General features: G+C 40.6%; 1 protein-coding gene across 18 annotated transcripts in view; it reads right to left on the bottom strand.

Moving 5' to 3' along the window:
* Nucleotides 1–22,259, bottom strand: part of MICU1 (mitochondrial calcium uptake 1) — a 230,157-nt gene that overhangs the window by 143,979 nt on the left and 63,919 nt on the right. For 17 of the 18 annotated variants that reach the window (XM_070057806.2, XM_089313420.1, XM_002718431.6 and 14 more), the window contains 2 exons: nucleotides 12,541–12,703; nucleotides 3,476–3,519 (listed from right to left, as the gene is read on the bottom strand). In XM_070057806.2, the coding sequence (XP_069913907.1) occupies nucleotides 3,476–3,519; nucleotides 12,541–12,700 (204 nt within the window). In that variant the 5' untranslated portion in view covers nucleotides 12,701–12,703. Of the gene's footprint in view, nucleotides 1–2,415; nucleotides 2,590–3,475; nucleotides 3,520–12,540; nucleotides 12,704–22,259 lie in introns of all 18 variants that reach the window. The other variant, XM_051823786.3, reaches the window with a different exon arrangement.

The raw sequence follows: 22,259 nt of genomic DNA on the forward strand, positions 1-22,259 counted from the left end.
TTCAACAACCATTAGTTGAATCAGAAATGTTTCCTTTATTTCTTACAGGGAATTTTTGAGCTAATTAAACAGAACAAGAGAAAATATGATAAAACAAGAAACAACTACTCAAGTGTTCATCAATATCAGCTGGGCCATCTTTTTACTCTACACATCAAGGTTCTATGAAATTAAATTACAAATGAAAAGCATCCCCAAAAAAACATTTCTACATTTGTTCTTGCTTTAAAGACAGAAAAGCTAAATTATAATTCAATTAGAAGGCAAAAAATATGCTAGTGTTTGCTACTGGTCGAATGATGGGTCTAGTGAAGCGGTGTGTTAACAGTCAAAATATGGGGGCTAGGAAGTTGGGAGTAAATTATTCTTTCCCTAAGCATTCCACATCTAGTTCATCTTCCAAGTTTAAAGAAAGGGGAAGGTGGAAGAGAAAATCATCCATCTAAAAGTCAAAGTATATCAAAGGAAATTCCTCTAGTGCATTTAGTTTTCTAACTAAATTTAAGAGTATGGCCGTAATGCAAGTAAAAATTTCCTATCATCAGAACTCAAATCTGTTTTGTAAAACAGGAAATTATCTTAGGATTTATATACTCTAGAAGCTGTTATTTAAGAATTAACATTTTCTGGGGCTGGCATTGTGGCATAGTGGGTGAAGCCACTGCCTGCAATATGTCCTGGCTGCTCCATTTCCAATCCATCTCCCTGCTGACAGCCTAGGAAAAACAACAGAAGATGGCCCAAGCCACTCATGTGGGAGACTTGAAAGAAGCTCCCAGTTCCTGGCTTCAGCCTGGCCCCGTTCCAGCTGTTGCAGTCATCTGGGGAGTAAACCAGAGGATAGCAGACTGATCTCTCTCTCTCTTTCTCTCTCTCTCTCGTTCTGCTTCTCCTTCTCTCTCTCTAACTCTTTCAAATGAATAATAAATGTTAATATCTATATTTTAAATATATATATATATTCTGATTGAGAGCCCAAATGAGTCATGAAGACCTAAAGGAAAATAATTACCAAGTGAAGGACTTCAATACATAACCAGAAACTCTGGAAAAACTTGTGCTTATCAGAGGTAGACGAAAGGGAAATCTGGATTCTTCACTTCTTGCTAGGCAACAAGCCACTTACTGCTGGCTGAGGGTCATGGGCTCAATTCTACACCACTTGGTGTGAGTCTCCTATTCCTCTTTTCTCTTTCCGAACCTATTACTCTGGAAGCACAAAGTCAACTTCCATATGCCTAATTTTCATACAAGGCATACTTGTTCCTAAATCTTGCCTTTCCTACTGTAATTTCAGAATTCTACACTGCAGTGCACAAACAAACACACCCAACTATAACCTGTTCAGTTGGCTTTCCAAACCAGAAGCACTGCCTTTTGTGCTTCCACAGGGAGGTGAGCATTCAAATACTTTCATGTTTTACTGCATTTTACTCTAGTTTATAAAAATAAATGGAAATCAGAAAAATGTTGATGACAAGAGCTCATAAATTTTATAAAACTAAAATTAAGAAGAAAACTCATCAGCCACACCAAAAGCTCAAAATTCCCATCTGCAACTGGATCAGTTGATTACTGAATCACAACAGAAAAAAACTGGTTATATATGACACATGAATTATCATTAGTACTTTTATATTTGGGAAATTTCTAGGAATGGAAGTTCTTCTAATAAGTAATTCTGTTGTTCAATTCACACAAATTCAACCCATTTACATGTTCTCTGTATTCCTTCAGTGACTAAAAAAGAAGGTAATTATTAAACTGACTTTACTAAAATATAGATTTAATGACTCATACCTCCTAGGAGTTATATGAGTGACTAGTAGACATTTTTCAAGTCATTAAACATTTATTTATTGGTTGCCTCCTGTGTGCCAGTTCTGTGCTGGACTCCAGGTGACACAAAGGCAGATAGGACAGAGACCCCATTTGCCAAACTCTGAAATCAACCCCTGACATCAGTGTCTGTAGCAACCCCTCACACAGACACATGGGAGCCTTACCATAAACACAAAAAGCAGAGACACAGAGGATCAAAGAGAAGTTGTGGCTGCTCCAAAGCACAGCCAGGCCTCTGAGTGCAGGGCTCCCAACATTTAGTTCAATGCCCTTTCTTTTGATCATTCTATCCTTCAGCACATAGGACTTTAAACAGAGATACTCACAGATGGAGGCATTTCAGGCATTGTGCCACATGAACAAGAAAAGTAATTTTTAGGCTGGTGGCCTTGATCTTTCCAGTCTTAAAGCAGCCACTCATTCTTATCACTTCTGCAAAAAAAGCTTAATATATCTGTTCACCTTATCAGGGTATGGAGGTCTATGCAACGATGCAGGGAATGCCACATCCCTGCAGAATCAGTTTATACTACTCCTAACCTCCGCCCATTAGACCCTCTTTTGTGCTCCTGCCTTTTTCAGCCACTCCATGACTTTCCTTCTGATTTCCTTCTCATTACTCTTTGTAGAGCCACGCCTGACTCCTTCTTCTTTCAGACGGGCTTTCTTCCTCCGCTTTAAAAATGACCCTTTACTTTTCTTTCTGACCCTGTGTAATAGTTTCTTTTTCTCTTTGGAGATTTTAGCCTGAAAGGGAAAAACATGTTTAAACTGACTGCTTTGAGATAATAAAATTCAAAGTTTCATTTTCCATGCCTAAGAATGATTTGTTACAAGATTTACACAGTTATAAAATAAGCAACCGAGGGGCAGTCTTTGGCCTAGCAGTTTGGGGTACTGAATCAGATGCCCAAGTCCTATCTGGGAATGCCTGGGTTGGACTCCCTGCTCCAGCTCCAGATTCTGGCTTCCCACTGACACAGAAGCTGAGAGGCAACTCAAGTGGCTGGGTCCAGGCCATGCATATATGAGATCTGGATTGAGGTCCCAGCTCTCAGCTTTGAGCTAGCATAGCCCTTGGTGTTGTGGGCATTTGAGGAGTGAACCAAATAATGTGAGCCAGAGTGATGGAAGCTCTGTCTGTATATTTATCAAAGAAAATAAAATAAAGAATTGAAAATAAGTATAATGCAAACATATGCACATTTGGAGTATCCTCTTTAGCTATTATAAAAGCATTATAAGGATTTTTGTAATTTTCTAGTTAGAATTAATGCTATATACTAACAGAAAGTTTAAGGAAGGTCAAATCAGATGTGTTTTGCAAGACATTCAAATGTAATACAGGGGAGTATATTAACCTTTTTATGACTGTTGACAATATTCAAGTCAGCAAACACTGAATTAGTCCTTAATACAGCTCAGAGGCAACTCATGAGAGTTACCTTGCATGGAAAAATATGAAGAGTCTCCTTGGTTCTTTCTGAGAAGCATCTGAAGGTACAGACTTGCTAAACTGACCACACTTTTTTGTTAGGATAAGTGGGTATTTGGGATCTCTCACAGATAATGCTAGAGGGATTTGGAAATCTCAATAATAGGATTCACATTGTATGTGTCCTTGTTTGCTCACCTTTCCATCAAAGCGTTTTATTATATATTGATCCAGGCCCAAGTCTGTAAAAGAAAAGAAAGAAGTCATCACTGACTGTAATTCAAACGAAACACAGAAAATGATAGCCTTGTTTTGTTTCCAAAAATTCAATGCAATGTACTTGGTGGGTTAGCCACAACATTTGTCCAAAGGCCACAGGAATTAAATTTTTTTTTTTTTGATAGGCAGAGTGGACAGTGAGAGAGAGAGACAGAGAGAAAGGTCTTCCTTTGCTGTTGGTTCACCCTCCAATGGCCACTGCAGCCAGCGTGCTGCGGCCGGCGCACCGCGCTGATCCAATGGTAGGAGCCAGGTACTTATCCTGGTCTCCCATGGGGTGCAGGGCCCAAGCACTTGGGCCATCCTCCACTGCACTCCCTGGCCACAGCAGAGAGCTGGCCTGGAAGAGGGGCAACCGGGACAGAATCTGGCGCCCCGACCAGGACTAGAACCCGGTGTGCCGGCGCCGCAAGGTGGAGGATTAGCCTAGTGAGCCACGGCGCTGGCCTAGGAATTAATATTTTTGCCACACTTCAAAGAGTCCATGCAAAGCGATATCAGCCCTTTTATTTTATATAATAGAAAAGAGGGGCTCTGAGAGGGTAATGGACACACGTGCAAATCTGGTCCACAGTGGAGGAGAAGTCAGCTCTGGACTCTTGCCAGGGCAGTGCTCTTTTTGCTGTATCAAGGTGCTGTGGTACCTCTATTTAAGGTGAGGGAGCTATTAGTTTAATTCAATTGCTTAATAATTCTTTTGGTATCAAGTTAAAAGAAAAGAGATCAGGTACTGGTGTTGGAGATAGCAAGTAAAACCACTGCTTGCTGTGCCAGCATCCCATATGGGTGTCAGTTTGAGTCCCAGCTGCCTCACTTCCAATCCAGCTCCCTGTTTATGTGCCCGGGAAAGCAGCGGCAGAAGACCCAAGTCCTTGGGGCCTGCACCCATGTGGGAGACCAAGATGAAGCTCCTGGATCCCGGCTTCGGCTTGGCCCAGCCTTGCCTGGCTGTTGAGGCCATTTGGGGAGTGGACCAGTGGATGGAAGAGTGTTCGTTCATTCTCTCTCTCTCTCTCTCTCTCCTTCTCTGTAACTCTTTCAAACATATAAATAAATCTTAAAAAAAAAAAAAAAAAAAGTTCAATGCCAAAAGAACTTTTGCAAAACACTGAAACAGCTACAAATAGATCATCATAATATAGTCCATCTTACCTTTCAAAATTGCATTAAACATTAAATGTTTACTTGAGATTACCTAGCTTTGAATTTGGAGCATTGTGAAAGATGTAGTGCTTGCATGCATTAGGGGCCCTTGAAAGCTGGGACTTTTTTTGTCTTTGTGTACTGCTTTCCCCCAGTACTTTATAAATATGTGCATGCAAGTTACTCATATCAGCAGTTTATTCCAAACACAACAATAAAAGCAGCATTAGCCAAGATCTAGCATTTAGTTTACTGAGCAACTGTGATGTTGTAGATATCGTTCGTAATCCATAATATTAGTTAATTCAGTCCTCCTAGCAACTACACAGGGCAGGAGTTGGCAAACTACAGACTTCAGGCCAAATGCAGCCTAGCCATGGTTATTTATTTTTCCTTTTCTTTTTATGGCCTAGAAACTAAGAATAATGAGTACTATTCTGCCTCTTGGCCTGCAAGGCCTGAAATATTTACTATCTGATCTTTTAAGGAAAGTTTGCTATTCCCTAGTTTAAGGGCACATCAGCTGACATCTAAAAAATTAGCACTGTTTTAAAGGCACTTAGATTTCAAAACATTTGTGTTAGAATCCCATAATACATGGCACATTAACTTTTGGAGAAAGAATACCATGACTCATGTATTCTGTGTAAATATAGCCCATTGTAAGATCCCACATAATGCTTTACACCAGGGGTTAGCAAGTATTTTTCTGTAAATGGACAGAAAGTAAATGCTTTAGGTTTTATGGGCTACAGTCTCTGTTGAGATTACTCAACTCTACTTTTGTAGCTCAAAAGCTATCACACAAAAATGAATGAACATGGCTATAATCATAAGACTCCTCATGGATACTGAAATTTATTTTAATACTTAGGTATCACAAATATTTTTGTGATTTTTATTTCACTCATCTAAAAACAGACAAAACATTCTCTGTTCATAGGCCATATGGAAACAACCAGTTGGTTGAAGTTGACGAAGTAGTATTCTATACTAAATATTAGCACAGCAGAGAATTAAAATTAAATGTAGAACACAGTAGGTTAAGTAGAGAAAATATCAGTGCACTAATGTTTTCAAAATCTATCTCCTGCATTATACAGTCAGGTAAAAACCATGTACCTCCAACAAAGAGCTCTGGGAAGATTATTATTAAGGGCCTAAAAGGTCATAGAGGAGTGCAGAACAAGCAAACCTCAGTATGAACTGTGTTTCTCTTTCTGCATTCTACATGCCATGCAGATGAAATCACATCAAGACGAACTGGGTAAGCAACTAGACAGAGTGGAAAGGAATTAAGGTATGTTTTGCTCAGACCAAAGCTCATGTTTTTCTACCTGGAACTTAAAATACTCTCTGCATGCAGTTGATAACTCAAATCACTGGCCAGCTACACAGAACTGGTTACTGCAATAGCAAGAGCACTCAAAGACCAGAGCCTGAAACAACTGCCTGATTTACAATATCCAAGCAAGGCAATTCTGATGTTACAGAAAGGGAGATGAGACATGCCAAAGTCACATAAGATATTTTTTCTTTTTCACCCTTGCTACTTAACTAAGGCTATGTTGAATTTTCTTGAGATTCAGTACCAAACTATTCTTATTCAGCTTTTCACTCACATTCAATAGCTCTCTATTCATTTTAAGACTTTAATTTTAGACCTTCATGTAGTCTGTGCTACATGATTATTTTTAAATTGTTCTAAAACTAAAGCTCACAAATTTAGAACTGCTGGATATCCTGGGATACAGTATGTGTAAAGATATGATCAAAAAAAGTTGAAATATGAGCTACTGGCTAGAGTCCAGGCATCTGATGATAGAAATTCAAACTACAAAAAATTCTACAGCCCTACTCTTTTCTTTACTTTAACTTATACAGGAATAATATATACTTTACTTCTGCTGTATCAACATTTGTGGAAATTCCTGTTCATGGGTAAATAAAAATGAAGCCAAATTTCCCACTGAATTTCATTTTTTTTTTTTTTTAAACTTTTATTTAATGCATATAATTTTCCAAAGTACGACTTATGGATTACAATGGCTTCCCCCCCATACCGTCCCTCCCACCCGCAACCCTCCCCTTTCCCACTCCCTCTCCCCTTCCATTCACATCATGATTCATTTTCGATTATCTCGATATACAGAAGATCAGCTTAGTATACATTAAGTATGGATTTCAACAGTTTGCTCCCACACAGAAACATAAAGTGAAAAATAATAGATGATTTTTTTAAATGATGATGAAATCAGAGCAGACCTATTGTCATGTTTAATCCCAGTGAGAGTCAAGTTGGGAATTGATAATTTCTTTTTTTTTTTTCTTTTTTTTTTTTTTTTTTACAGAGGATCAGTTTAGTATGCATTAAGTAAGGATTTCAACAGTTTGCACCCCCATAGAAACACAAAGTGAAATATACTGTTTGAGTACTCGTTATAGCATTAAATCTCAATGTACAGCACATTAAGGATAGAGATCCTACATGAGGAGTAAGTCCACAGTGACTCCTGTTGTTGACTTTACCAATTGACACTCCTGTCTATGGCATCAGTAATCTCCCTATGCTCCAGTCATGAGTTTCCAAGGCTATGGAAGCCCTCTGAGTTCTCCGACTCTTATCTTGTTTAGACAAGGTCATAGTCAAAGTGGAGGTTCTCTCCTCCCTTCAGAGAAAGGTACCTCCTTCTTTGATGACCTGTTCTTTCCACTGGGATCTCACTCGCAGAGATCTTTTGCCAGAGTGTCTTGGCTTTCCATGCCTGAAATACTCTCATGAGCTTTTCAGCCAGCTCCGAATGCCTTTAGGGCTGATTCTGAGGCCAGAGTGCTATTTAGGACATCTGCCATTCTATGAGTCTGCTGAGTATCTCACTTCCCATGTTGGATCACTCTCCCCTTTATTTACTCCATCGGTTAGCGTTAGCAGGTACTAGACTTGTCAAAATTTCCCCTGAAGATCATCATCCTAGAAGAAAAGCAATTACTCCCTATTCTAAACCAGAAATGCAGTTGGTATATTAGACATTTAGTAGCTAAACTATATTAGGTCTTTTAATAATTAAAAAAAAAAAAACACAAAATACTGGGGCTGGCGGTATGGCCTATGAGGCTAAGCCTCTGCCTGTAGTGCCGGCATCCCATATGGGTGCCAGTTCCTGAACTGGCTGCTCCTCTTCAAATCCAGCTCTCTGCTTATGGCCTGGGAAAGCAGTAGAAGATGGCCCAAATGCTTGGGCCCTTGTCCACACTTGGGAGACCCAGAAAAGCTCCTGGCTTTGGATTGGCCCAGTTTCTGCCATTGTGGCCATTTGGGGAGTGAATCAGAGAAAGGAAGACCTTTATGTCTGTCTCTCCTTTCTCTCTGTCTGTAACACTATCTCTCAAATAAATAAAATCTTTAAAAAAATTTAAAAACCCAAAATACTACAAAGTTAAATGCCAGAATATGTGGAAGCAATTAAAACATATAATGATTTCCAATAGTATAAAAATAATATTCCTTAAACATTGTAATGATTTTTAGAGGCCTGTCTGAAGTCTTAGTTTATTATTTTTGTTACATTGAAAGCAAACCATATTTTTAAAAAATATTTATTTATTTATCTGAAAGGCACAGAGAGAGCTTCCATTTGGTTCACCACCTCAATGGCTGCAACAAGCCATGCTCCTGGAACTCCATCCAGGTCTCTCATATGGGTGCAGAGATCAACATATTTGAGCCATCTTCTGCTGCTATCACAGGTACACTAGCAGGGAGCTAGAACAGAGGTGGAACAGCTGGGACTTGAACCGACATCACATGGGATGCAGGTGCTGCAGGTGGAGGCTTAACCCTTTGTGCCATAATATCAGCCCCCAAATACATCCTTTTTTAAGTTATTCATACATAAAATTTTATCTGCACAGAAGAAATAGTCTAGCAGGAATGAAAATATTTACTCTCATAAAAATCAGGAGTGTAGGGGCTGGTTCTGCGGTGTAGTGAGTGAAGCTGCCACCTAAAGTGCCAGCATCCCATATGGGTGCCGGTTCGAGTCCCGGCTGCTCCACTTCGAATCCAGCTCTCTGCTATGGCCAGAGAAAGCAGCAGAAGATGGCCCAAGTCCTTGGGCCCCTGCACCCGCTTGGGAGACCCAGCAGAAGCTCCTGGTTTTGGACTGGCACAGCTCCGGCCGTTGCGGCCAGCTGGGGAGTGAACCAGCAGATGAAAGACCTCTCTTTGTCTTTCTGCCTTTTATTCTCTAACTCTGCCTCTCAAATAAATAAAGATTTTTTTAAAGATTTATTTTATTTGAGAGGCAGAGTTACAGAGGGGCAGAGGCAGAGAGAGAGAGAGAGAGAGAGGTCTTCTATCTGCTGGTTTACTACCCAAATGGCTGGAATGGCTGGAGCTGAGCTAATCTGAAGCCAAGAGCCAGGAGCTTCTTCTGGGTCTCCCACATGGGTGCAGAGGCCCAAGGACTTGGACCATCCTCCGCTGCTTTCCAGTTGCACTAGCAGGGAGCTGGACTGGAAGTGGAGTAGTTGGGACTTGAAACTATATCCATACAGGCTGGTGGCGTTGCAGGCCAGGGCTTTAACCTGCCGCGCCACAGCACTGGCCCCCTAGATTGTTCTTCTTTTCAAATTTAGGTGTTTATAGCTATAAATTTCCCTATGACAGCTGCTTTTGTGGCACTGTCCAAGTTTTAGTAGGTTCTGATTCCCTTTTCATTCAACTCGAAGTGTTCTCTAATTTTTCTTCTTTTATTCATTGGTGCTGTTTCATTTCATACATGTTTTTATTTTTCTATTTATGATTTGTTTCATTTCACTGTGATTAGAAAAAAACTTGCGTACATTTTCAATCTTTTAAACTATGTTTTTTTATTATTACTTTTATTTAATAAATGTGAATTTACAAAGTGCAACTTTTGCATTGTTGTGGCTCCCACCCACCCCAACCTCCCTCCCTCCTGCGGTCCTCCCCTCTCCCACTCCCTCTCCCATCCCGCCCTTCATCGAGTTTCATTTTCGATTACCTTCATATACAGAAGATCAACTTAGTATATACTAAGCAAGGATTTCAACAGGGTGCCCTCACACAACCGCACAAGGTATAGGGTATTGTTCGACTAGTAGTGTTGTCTTTAAGTTTCATTAAACTATGTTTTGAGGTCTAAAGTAGAGTATATCCTGAACACTGTTGTATGTGCACTGCAGAAGACTGTATTCTGCGGCTCTTGGAGTGTTCTGTATGTTTATTAGGTCTGGTTGGTTTATAGTGTTGTTTAACTCCTCTATCTCTTTATTCATCCCCTGTCTAGAGGTTCTACCCATTAATGAAATGCATGTAAGAGTTTCCAACCATTATCTATTTCTCCCTTTGCTCAGTGTTTTCTTCACATATTCTGTGGTCTGGCATTTGGTGGGTATATACTCATAACTATTAAATCTTTTTTGTTTTTAAGATTTATTTTACTTATTTGAAAGGAGGGGAGAGGGAGAGAGAGAGAGAGAGAGAGAGAGAGAGAGAGAGAGAGAGAGATCTTCCATCTACTGATTCACTCCCCTAAATGGCTACAATGGCCAAGGTTGGGCCAGGCTGAAGCCAGGAGCCTGTTACTCTATCTGGATCACCCACAGGGGTAGCATGGGCCTAAACACTTGGGCCATCTTCCACTGCTTCTCCAGGCATATTAGAAGGGAGCTAGATAGGAAATGGAGCAGCTAGGAGTCAAACAAATGCTCATGTGGAATGTTAGTGTCACATGCACCTGCTGTGCCACTAAACTAGTGAATGGAACATCTCTCTGTCTCTCTCTGTTCCTGTCTCTCCCGCCCTCCCTCCCTCCCCCCTTCACTTCCTCCATCCCTCCTTCCCTCCTTCTCTGTAACTGTGCCTTTCAAATAAATAAATCTTTGAAGAAATAAAGAGTAAAGAAAAGAAACCAACTTCTACCATTTTGTTAGTATTTGTTTTCTATGTATCTTCTTTTTTGTCCTCCAATTTCTCCAATCTTGGACTCTTTTGTGTTTGACTATTTTTTCTCTATCATACCATTTTCAGCTATTCCTCATTACCTTTTCCACAAATTTTTAAGATATTTCTTAGTGGTAGCTCTGGGATTACATTTACAATCCCTAATTGATAATAATCTACATGAAATTAATAGCTACAATGGCTTCAGTAGCATGTAAAAACTCTGCTCCTATCTAGCTCCATTCTTCTTCTTTAAACATTATATACATATTATCATATGTTGCAATTACCATTTTCTTGAATTAATAATTTGTCATTTAAATCATAGCAAACAAAAATAGAAGTTACAAATCAAAAGTAAAACAATATGGGCCAGCATGGTGGTGCAGTGAGTTAAGCTGCCACTTGCAATGTAGTTCAAATCCCAGCTGCTGTTTCCAGTACAGCTCCCTGCTAACATACCTGGGAAAGCATCAGGAGATGAGCCAAATATCTGGGCCCTTACCACCCATGTGGGAGATCCAGATGGAGGTCTAGGCTCCTGGTTTTGGCTTTGCCCAGGCCCAGCCATTGCTGCCACTTGTGAAATTAATCAGCAGATGGAAGGTATATTTCTCTCTCTCTCTGTTGCTCAGCCTCTGAAATAAATAAATCTTAAAAACAAAAACAAACCAGAAATGCCATGGTTGGTGAGTAGGCAAAAATGCCACAGTGCTTTCTTACCAAAATTTAGCAGCCCTTTTCTTCATTAGCCACTCGCCTCATTGTGTAAGTTTGTAACTAGACTGCAGAGTTCCAAAAATGTCAGTTCCTGTTTTTGCTAATTTAATGGTTGCTTTGGTGGAAGGTCTCAATCTTGGAGCTTCCATACTCCATCATTTTTCCTACAGAGTCTCCCAAATACATTCTTAAATCGGTATATTTAACTTGTAATATTAAGCCACTTATTTTTCTATTAAATGTATCCTCCAATTCCATTTTTCATGAATTTTGTAGTTTTTTAAGATTTATTTATTTATTTGAAAAGCAGAGTGACAGAGAGACAGGGAAAGACAGAGAGAGTTCTCCCACTTGCTAGTTTATTCCCCAAATGCCTGCAAAAGCTGGCACTGCACCAGGCTAAAGCCTGAACGACAATCAGGTCTCCCACGTGAGCAGCAGGGACTCAGGTGCTTGGGCCATCATCTGCTGCCTTCCCAGGCACTTTGTTAGCAGGAGCTGGATCCGAAACAGAGTAGCTGGCACTTGAACTGGCACTCTCACATGGGAAGCAGATGTCCTGAGCAGCAGCTCAACCTGCTAAGCCCTAACCCTCGCCCTACAGGTCATTTCTTATGTTTGCTCAGGTCGTTTCCTCTACACAAGACACCCTCTTCACTAACCTTTGATTGCCTGACTCTTAGTCATCCTAATTAGATTATTCTCTGGAAAGCAGTCTTCAAACTTCCAGATTGAGTTAAATGCCTTTTCTTCTCACTGCCATAGGACTTTACGTAATATTCTTTTACAAATCACCACATTTCTGAAATTATCTATTACCATCTCTATCTACCTCCCTTACTAAAGAGTAAGTGGACTGTAGCCATATGTGTAATGTATCGCCTTCAAAACATTCTAACTTCAGGCAGTGAATCTCAGCCAACTGGGTACAATTTCTCAACCTTTTGCCATGGTTGAGGATTGCCACATTAGATTGCAAGCTCCTGTCCTTTATACTCCTAAAGCCTAGTACAATGCCTAATATTCAGTAGTTACACAGTGAGTGTAATTATTGCATGGATCTATAAAATCTAAGCCACTCAGTGACACAAAAATCAAGGTAGTTTATAATAAAATAAGTATCACAATTTTATTTTTCACTTTAGCAACTTACGTTCTGGTTGTTTTTCATTAGGTGTTATGGATCGCACAAAATCTTGTGGAGTCATAAACACTTCTGCTTCACCAGGTTCATTGATTACTTTCAAGGTAGCAAAATAGCGAAAGATTTTGTCTGGTGTAGAGTAGGCTCGAATCCTGTTCTCATATTCCATCACCTTAAAATCATAAATTTCACAGTATCACTCTACTAAGCATTACTCTACTAAGCATTACTTATAAATTCTCATCATCAATACTCATCAGTTACATTACTCATTTTCTAGAGAATTTTATTGTCATTTTTTCTATAACAGTATTTTTTTCAATTTTTATTTAATAAATATAAATTTCCAAAGTACAACTTTTGAATTATAGTGGCTTTCCCCCCCATAACCTCCCTCCCACCTGCAACCATCCCATCTCCCACTTCCTCTCCCATCCCATTCTTCATCATGATTCATTTGCCATTATCTTTATATACAGAAAATCAACTTAGTATATACTAAGTAAAGATTTCAACAGACTGCACCTACACAGACACACAAAGTATAGAGTACTGTCCTTTCTCTCTGTCTCTCTCTCTCACTGTCCATTCTGCCTGTCAAAAAAAAAAAAAAAAAGGCCGGCGCCGAGGCTCAACAGGCTAATCCTCCGCCTGCGGCACCAGCACACCAGGTTCTAGTCCCTGTCAGGGCGCTGGATTCTGTCCCGGTTGCTCCTCTTCCAGTCCCAGCTCTCTGCTGTGGCCCGGGAGTGCAGTGGAAGATGGGCCAAGTCCTTGGGCCCTGCACCCCATGGGAGACCAGGAGAAGCACCTGGCTCCTGCCTTCGGATCAGTGCGCTGCACCAACTGCAGCGGCCACTGGGTGGGTGAACCAACGGAAGGAAGACCTTTCTCTCTCTCTCTCTCACTGTCTAACTCTGCCTGAAAAAAAAAAAAAGTATAGAGTACTGCTTGAGTCGTAGTTTTACCATTAATTTGCATAGTACAACACATTAAGGACAGAGGTCCTACATGAGGAGCAGGTGCACAGTGACTCCTGCTGCTGATTTAACAATTGACACTCTTATTTATGACGTCAGTAATCGCCCGAGGTTCTTGTCAGGAGCTGCCAAGGCTATGGAAGCCTCTTGAGTTCACCAATTCCGATCTTATTTAGACAAGGCCATATTCAAAGTGGAAGTTCTCTGCTCCCTTCAGAGAAAGATACCTCCTTCTTTGATGCCCCTTTCTTTCCGCTAGGATCTCACTCACAAAGATCTTTCATTTAGGTCATTTTTTTTTTTCTTTGCCACAGTGTCTTAGCTTTCCATGCCTGCAAAACTCTCATGGGCTTTTTAGCAGTATCTGAATGCCTTAAGGGCTGATTCTGAGTCCAGAGTGCTGTTTAGGGCATTTGCCATTCTATGAGTCTGCTGTGTATCCTACTTCTCATGTAGGATCATTCTCTCCTTTTTAATTCTATCAATTATTATTTGAAGACCCTGGTCTTATTTATGTAATCTCTTTGACACTTAATCCTATCTTTTTGATCATTTCTGAACTTAAACTGATCACTTTAACAGGTAAGATGGCATTGGTACATGCCACCTTGATGGGACTGAATTGGAATCCCCTGGCACGTTTCTAGCTCTACCATTAGCGGTAAGTCTGAGTGAGCGTGTGCCGAACTATACACCTCTTCCCTTAATAGTATTTTTTATATTATAAAAAAATTGAATTGGGGCCAGCACTGTGGCATAGAGAGTTAAGTCATTGCTGGCAATGCAGGCATCCCATATGGGTGCTGAATGGTGTCCTGGCTGCTCCACTTCTGATTCAGCTCCCTGCTAATGTGCTTGGGAAAGAAGCAAAAGATGGCCCAAGTGCTTGGGCACCTGCACCCATGTGGGAGACCCAGATGAAGCTCCTGGCTCCTGGCTTCTGCCTGGCATAGCCCTGGCCGCTATGGCCATTTGAGGAGTGAACAGTGGATGGAAGATCTCGATCTCTCTCTCTCTCCCTCCTCTAACTCTGCCTTTCAAGTAAATAAAATAAATTTTTAAAAAACTGAATTCAAAATTTCTTGAATCTCTTTCATGCAATATACCATTCATACCCCATTTGAGACAATGCTATGGGACTTCTGAAGAACATTTTCTGAAGAATTTTCTACTTTCTTAAATCAATGAAAATTAGTAAAACTGAAAAATACCCTAAGAAAACTCAAAAGATCTCAGTAACAAGTAAAAATCCAGATATATATCAGTTCTTAAATATTGTTTTTAAAAGGGAATTCATTACACAGTTCCCAAATGCAATATATATGAGATTTCCTGAGTCCTAAAACAAAACAGACTTGAGATTTCATATTCTTTTTCTTTTTTTCTTTTTCTTTTTTTTTTCTTTTTTTTTTTTTGGACAGGCAGAGTGGACAGTGAGAGAGACAGAGAGAAAGGTCTTCCTTTGCCATTGGTTCACCCTCCAATGGCCGCCGCGGCCGGTGCATTGCGCTGATCCAAAGGCAGGAACCAGGTGCTTCTCCTGGTCTCCCATGGGGTGCAGGGCCCAAGCACTTGGGCCATCCTCCACTGCACTCCCGGGCCACAGCAGAGAGCTGGTCTGGAAGAGGGGCAACCGGGACAGAATCCGGTGCCCTGACTGGGACTAGAACCCGGTGTGACAGTGCTGCAGGTAGAGGATTAGCCTATTGAGCTGCGGTGCCAGCCGAGATTTCATATTTTTTAATAATTAGCAAAGAAAAAGTACATTAAACAATGGCATAGAAAAATAAAATTACATATCATGGAAACTCAATTTTATTACTAGGTCTGAAGCAACAAATGCTTACTTTTGACTATAAAATCATGCAAATTGCAGAGATCCTTTACATACAGTACATTTAGAAAGCAGCAGAGTTGGGAAGCCTATAAGCAAACTTTTAAAAGCAACAAAATCAAGCATTGAATATTCTTTTAACTAAATGTTTGTCAGGTTAACATAAAAGCTCATTACCTGACCTGGTCTACAAGCCCTCACTCTATGCATGCAACATACCAAATACAAAACCAATCATGTAATATTTTGGTGAGAAAATTTCTCTCATACATGAATTTTATATGCTGAGATAGTCAACAACAAGTAACATCTTATAAATAATAATCTACAAAATATATCAAGGCAATAAAATGTAAAAACTCATCAGTACCATGCTTATACAGCAACTCATTAGTACAAAGAAAAATATTATACATGTTTTAAATTTTCCATATTAACATAGCTATGACTGGACCTATCAATCCTACTTAGATGTCACTTCGAGGTTACTGGCAGCAGCTGTGCAACAATGATCTCAATTCCACTCCCAGACATGATTTAGCCACTGACGAGGGACTGCTAATTTGTCACAAAAAGAATGTCTTCAATGCTAGCTTCCATTAAACTCTAAATAGATTTCAGATTTGATAAATTTTATCAAAAGATTAAGCACATAGCAAACATAGAAGCTTTTCAATTTCTAAGCAGCTGTGAGACTTAAGTACGTATTTTAAAGGCATTTTATATTGAACTACAATTGTAATTTAAAAGTTTGAAATCTATGAAGTTTTTTTATAATATACATCTTCCATGAACTTCTTGAACACCCTCTATATACAATTTCAAAATTTTTTGAACTAAAATAAACATTTTAATTCCATTTTCATTAACTCTTTAAATTCCCCTCATGAGAACTAAAGAGAAGCTAAATACTGCCTGTAACCAAACAGTAGCTGAATGACAGTATCTCTTTATAAAATATTCCAATTAAAAAATGAAAAGAATCTGATGAAATTATAGTATTACCATATTGTGACTGCAATGAATGAATAGATCTAGGCACTGAACATCAATAGCTAATATCACAAGAAGAAAAGTAGACATTTGGTGTCTCCTAATGGAAGGACATACTGGGGCTGATGCTGTGGCATAGTGGCACAGTGAGTTAAAGACCCAACCAGCAGCACTGGCATCCCAAATGGGCACAGGCTCAAGTCCTGGCTACTCCACTTCTGATCCAGGTCCCTGCTAATATGCCTGGGAAAGCAGCAGAAGATGGCCCAAATGCTTAGGCTGCTGCACCCACATGGGAGACCCAGAAAATGCTCCTGGATTCAGCCTGGCTCAGCCCCGCTTCTTGTGGCCACTTGGAGAGTGAACCAGAAGATGGAAGAACTCTCTCTCTCTCTGTCTCTACCTCTCTCTGTAATTCTGCCTTTCAAATAAATAAACAAATCTTGAAGGAAGGAAGGAAGGAAGGAGGGAGGGAGGGAGGGAGGGAGGGAGGTCATATTATGACCTGTAGTCTTGCCATAGGGATCAAACTGTCACCAGCTAAATGCTCCTGAGGAGCTCAAAAGTTCTTATTGCAACTCATCTCTATTTCAACACCCTAATGTTATCCAAGGTTATCTTTCTGGTTTTCATCATATCCTAGGGAAAGTTGCAATCCCAGCCTCTCTGAATTGGGCCAGATCCTACTGCAAGAGCATCACCTAGTTAGCTGCGTCAAAGAGCGTCCAAAGGTTACCCTTTGCTTCATTATAATACTAAGATCATCACCACAGGAGGAACTTACGCCTTATTACCATATCGTACAACCTATGTTGGTGCATGTTCCTGAACTGTACCTGTATGAACTTGTACACAGTCCTACATGCGATGACGAGAACCTCCCCTTGTACATATTCATTTATCCTAAAAAAAGATACCCTTTTCCCCTGCCTGAGAAAGCATGGCTTGAAAATTATTTCCCATGATCACTTATTTGCTGTAAATAAGTTACTTTGCATGACAACTTCTTGATGTGAATTTCTTAGAACTCATCAAGAAGCATGACGACAAATTTAGGTGGACAACAAAACCTGAGTCTGATCAAGCCCAGAATCCAGTTGTCAACATTCAGGTACTACTGAAAACAGAGGAATAGGCTGACTGGCACTGACAATAAACATCAACAAAATCTAGATCATGGAAAATGTATAGGCTAAATGGCCTGGATTCTGTTACCTGTAGCTTATGGGACTGAAATGACACAGTATCAAAACAAAATAGGCAAGATTAAATCATACATTTAGGGATGAACTTCAGGGTGATAAAAAGGAATGAAACAAGATGATTAGGCCAGTGCCGCAGCTCACTAGGCTAATCCTCCACCTTGGGGCACCAGCACACTGGGTTCTAGTCCCGGTTGGGGCACCGGATTCTGTCCCGGTTGCCCCTCTTCCAGGCCAGCTCTGCTGTGGCCAGGGAGTGCAGTGGAGGATGGCCCAAGTGCTTGGGCCCTGCACCCCATGGGAGACCAGGAGGGAAGCACTTGGCTCCTGCCTTTGGATCAGCGCAGTGCGCCGGCCGCGGCGGCCATTGGAGGGTGAACCAACGGCTAAAGGAAGACCTTTCTCTCTGTCTCTCTCACTGTCTACTCTGCCTGTCAAAAAAAAAAAAAAAAAAAAAGAAAACAGAAACAAGATGATTATTATAAAAATCAGTTTAGTGGTTTCCTGCATTTGTCTTTTATTTACCGTAAAAATCATTTTTTAAAAATTCAGACATTCTGTATGATGTTGAATAGCAGAACAAGACTTACAGATAAAAGACAAAAAGTCTAGATTCCAGCTGGTGCTGATGCAATGAGTACATCATGCAAATGGGGCTGCACAATCCCTTGATGTCCCCCTGAATGAGATGCATTTAATTTGTGGGTTCAGGACTGGATAATAGGTGGTCTAGGAGGTATGGCTAACAGTGCCGCCATCCCCAATTGCCCTTCCTCCACGAGAGTATCTCTTTTCACCACAGTTGTGAGATGAAATGAGATGAGATGAGATGAGTGGCTGGTGTCTCTACTTGCTTTTCATTCCACATCACCACAATGAGCAGCCCTCTGATCCAAAAGCCCACATATTTTAACTATTTCAGTGGGTTTACATAACTGGACTGAAGGATGGAGGTTGTGGGTGGGAAATGAGCTCTTTCAATGTTTGAAAAAAAAGAGGCCGGAGCTACGGCTCACTAGGCTAATCCTGCACCTGTGGAGCCAGCACTCCGGGTTCTAGTCCCGGTCAGGGCGCTGGATTCTGTCCTGGTTGCTCCTCTTCCAGTCCAGCTCTCTGCTGTGGCCTGGGAAGGCAGTGGAGGATGGCCCAAGTGCCTGGGCCCTGCACCCGCATGGGAGACCAGGAGGAAGCACCTGGCTCCTGGCTTTGGATCTGCGCAGCGCCGGCCATTAGGGGAGTGAACCAACGGAAGGAAGACCTTTGTTTCTTTGTCTCACTGTCTAACTCTGCCTGTCAAAAAAAGAAAAAAAAATACATATTTTCCCTTGGTCCTAATACCATTCAATGGCTTAATTTTGGTATAGTGCCTATGGAAAAACCTATGCTGTAATATCTTGGGCCCAACAAGTGAACGCAAGTTAGAGTGAGTCTGTGTGGCCTCCGATGTCAAAAATAATGCCCAAGAATGGAATGAAGACTGGAGTCAAGACTTAGAAAAGGTAGCAGGCATAAAGGTTTTAGAAATACATTATGGGCTCAGCACGCATTCTCTCATGAGGTGACTTATACTCTTATCTATATCTATAAGCCAACATCTCTCTTCCATGTTAAAGACTCCTTTCCTTTTCTTCCTCTAGTTAATTTTTGGTCATCTACAATAATAACCATCTGTCACAGAATGACCTCTTAAAGTTCTCCACAATTCCAAGTTCCAGGATACTAGTTTCATTGGGTAAGAAGCAAATGAATTTTTTTAAAAGATTTATTTATTTATTTGAAATGTAGTTAGAGAGAGAGAGATTTTTTTCCATCAGCTGGCCTACTTCCCAAATGGCTGTAACAGCCAGAGCTGGGCTGATTAGAAGCCAGGAGCTTCTTCTGGGTTTCCCATGTCAGTGCAGGGCCTAAGCATTTGGATCATCATATGCTATTCTCCTAGGTGGATTAGCAGGGAGCTGGAACAGAAGTAGAGCAGCAGGAACTCTAACTGGCACCCATATGGGATGTCGGCACCGCAGGTGGTGGCTTTACCCACTACACAGTAGCGCCAGCCCCCATAGATTAATTTTTGTCAGGGCCGGTTCTGTGACTTAGTAGGTTAAGCCTCTGCCTATGGTGCTGGCATCCCATATGGGTACCAGTTTGTGTCCTTGTTGCTCCTCTTCTGGTCCAGCTCTCTGCTGAGGCCTGGGGAAGCAGTAGAAAGAAGATGGACCCTGCACCAGCATGGGAGACCTGGAAGAAGCTCCTGGCTTAGGATCGGCTCAGCTCTGACCATTGCAGCCACTGGTGAGTGGACCAGCAGAAGACCTTTCTCCCTGTCTGTCTCTTTCTGTAACTCTACCTCTCAAATAAATAAAATCTTAAAAAAAAAATTAATTGGTCAGTAAAATTAACAATATGAAACATGAGTTACTATAGTGACATTCTTAAATATCACTCAGAACAAATTCTAGCATTATTAAAGACTATTTTCTCATTTATAGTGTCTTATTATAGTATTATATAGTAAATATAATAATATATCTATATAATAATAAATATTATATAGTATAATATATAATACATAAACATATATATTATATTATACATTATATATAATATATTATATAATATATAGTATAATACTATAATAATACTATAATAAAAGTATAATAAATATTATATAGTATTATAGTAAAAGTATGTTTTTGAAAATTTCTATGCTTTTATTAGAATATTTAAAAATACATAAACACATATTTATTATGTGGAAAAACTCTGTGGCCTTTATTTCTGGCCTTTTAAAAAAAGCACACTCTTAGTTAGGGTAGATTAAAACAATATCACAAATACATCCAAAATACAATGGCTCAAACAAAATCAAAGTTGATTTCTAGCAAACAATGCAGAGTACAAGGGTAGAACACTGTAAATTCCTCCGGGTACTCAAGCTGAAGGCAGCTGATGTGTGGCTCCCAAGGTCAGTCCTAGTCATCACACAGGAAGGGGAGAAACAGCACTGAAAAATCCTGCAGGAAGCTTTAGATGCCAGGTCTACAAGAGCCTGAAATCACTCCCATTTAATAGATAACTAGCCAATTCCACCACAGTGCATACAGTGAGAAACCAGGGCTCAGGTCTCATTAAAAAAATCCTAAGATCACTGAAATGGCATGACATTAACTGACCTAGGATATATCACAAAGTCAAGTGATCAAAATATGTTATGCTAGAAGAATGCAGTAGAATGAGCACGGATTTTTATTCCTGCCTCTATGAGTAAGCAACTGTATTTTACAAAAGCTACTTAACTGTTCCAAGCAATTTAGCAAACAGGTATGCACACAGACATGCATACACATACATATCCATATATATCCATATGCATGCATATAGATAAGTATATACGATACTTGACACACAGAAAATGCTCAACAAATATTAGCTTCCTGGCCATTTTCTTTTTTTTTTTTTTTTTTTTTTTTTTTTTTTTTGACAGGCAGAGTGGACAGTGAGAGAGAGAGAGACAGAGAGAAAGGTCTTCCTTTTGCCGTTGGTTCACCCTCCAATGGCCGCCGCGGCCAGCGCGATGTGGCCGGCGCACCACGCTGATCCGATGGCAGGAGCCAGGAGCCAGGTGCTTTTCCTGGTCTCCCATGGGGTGCAGGGCCCAAGCACCTGGGCCATCCTCCACTGCACTCCCTGGCCACAGCAGAGGGCTGGCCTGGAAGAGGGGCAACCGGGACAGAATCCGGCGCCCCGACCGGGACTAGAACCCGGTGTGCCGGCGCCGCTAGGCGGAGGATTAGCCTAGTGAGCCGCGGCGCCGGCCTCCTGGCCATTTTCTAATCACTCTGTTATTTGTATAATAAGTAAGTTGAATTGAGTATTCAGTCATTTTACCAATTTTCTTTAGTTAAATGTTTGGCATATATTGCTTATTTTATGGTACCCAAAAAGCTCAATAAGCTCCTACACAAAACAGAACTGCACAAAAATATTCTAAAAACACTTAGGGAAAAAATGCAAAGTAAGCACAAAATCAGATAGAGTCATTTCTGACAAAAAGGAAATAATGAAGCAACCTAGAAATGACCTGAATAAGTACAGTGCATTTATTTATTTATTTATTTATTTAATTTATTTTTTTGACAGGCAGAGTGGACAATGAGAGAGAGAGACAGAGAGAAAGGTCTTCCTTTTGCCATTGGTTCACCCTCCAATGGCCGCCGCGGCCGGCGCGCAGCGGCCGGAGCATTGCGCTGATCTGAAGCCAGGAGCCAGGTGCTTCTCCTGGTCTCCCGTGCGGGTGCAGGGCCCAAGCACTTGGGCCATCCTCCACTGCACTCCTGGGCCATAGCAGAGAGCTGGCCTGGAAGAGGGGCAACCAGGATAGAATCTGGTGCCCCAACTGGGACTAGAACCCGGTGTGCCGGCGCCGCAAGGTGGAGGATTAGCCTATTGAGCCACGGTACTGGCCTGAATACAGTGCATTTAGAATGCAGAAAGACCTGCAGGAGGGAAAATACACACACTTATGCAGGCATGTGCAGAAACAGTAAAGTAAAAGGTAAAGAAAATAAATTTTGGAAACTTACCACAGTATCATAAAATTTTTTTAAAAAATTATTCGTTATATTTTTTCTAGAAGAATGGCAATATTCTAGAATACACATATAGAAAGGCAACTGACAAATTATGGGACAGTACTTGAAGAACTAACTCTAAATGCAGCAG

This window comes from Oryctolagus cuniculus, chromosome 15, assembly GCF_051225735.1.
Source record: "Oryctolagus cuniculus isolate XC-2025 breed Fujian yellow rabbit chromosome 15, ASM5122573v1, whole genome shotgun sequence".
Lineage (NCBI taxonomy): Eukaryota > Metazoa > Chordata > Mammalia > Lagomorpha > Leporidae > Oryctolagus > Oryctolagus cuniculus.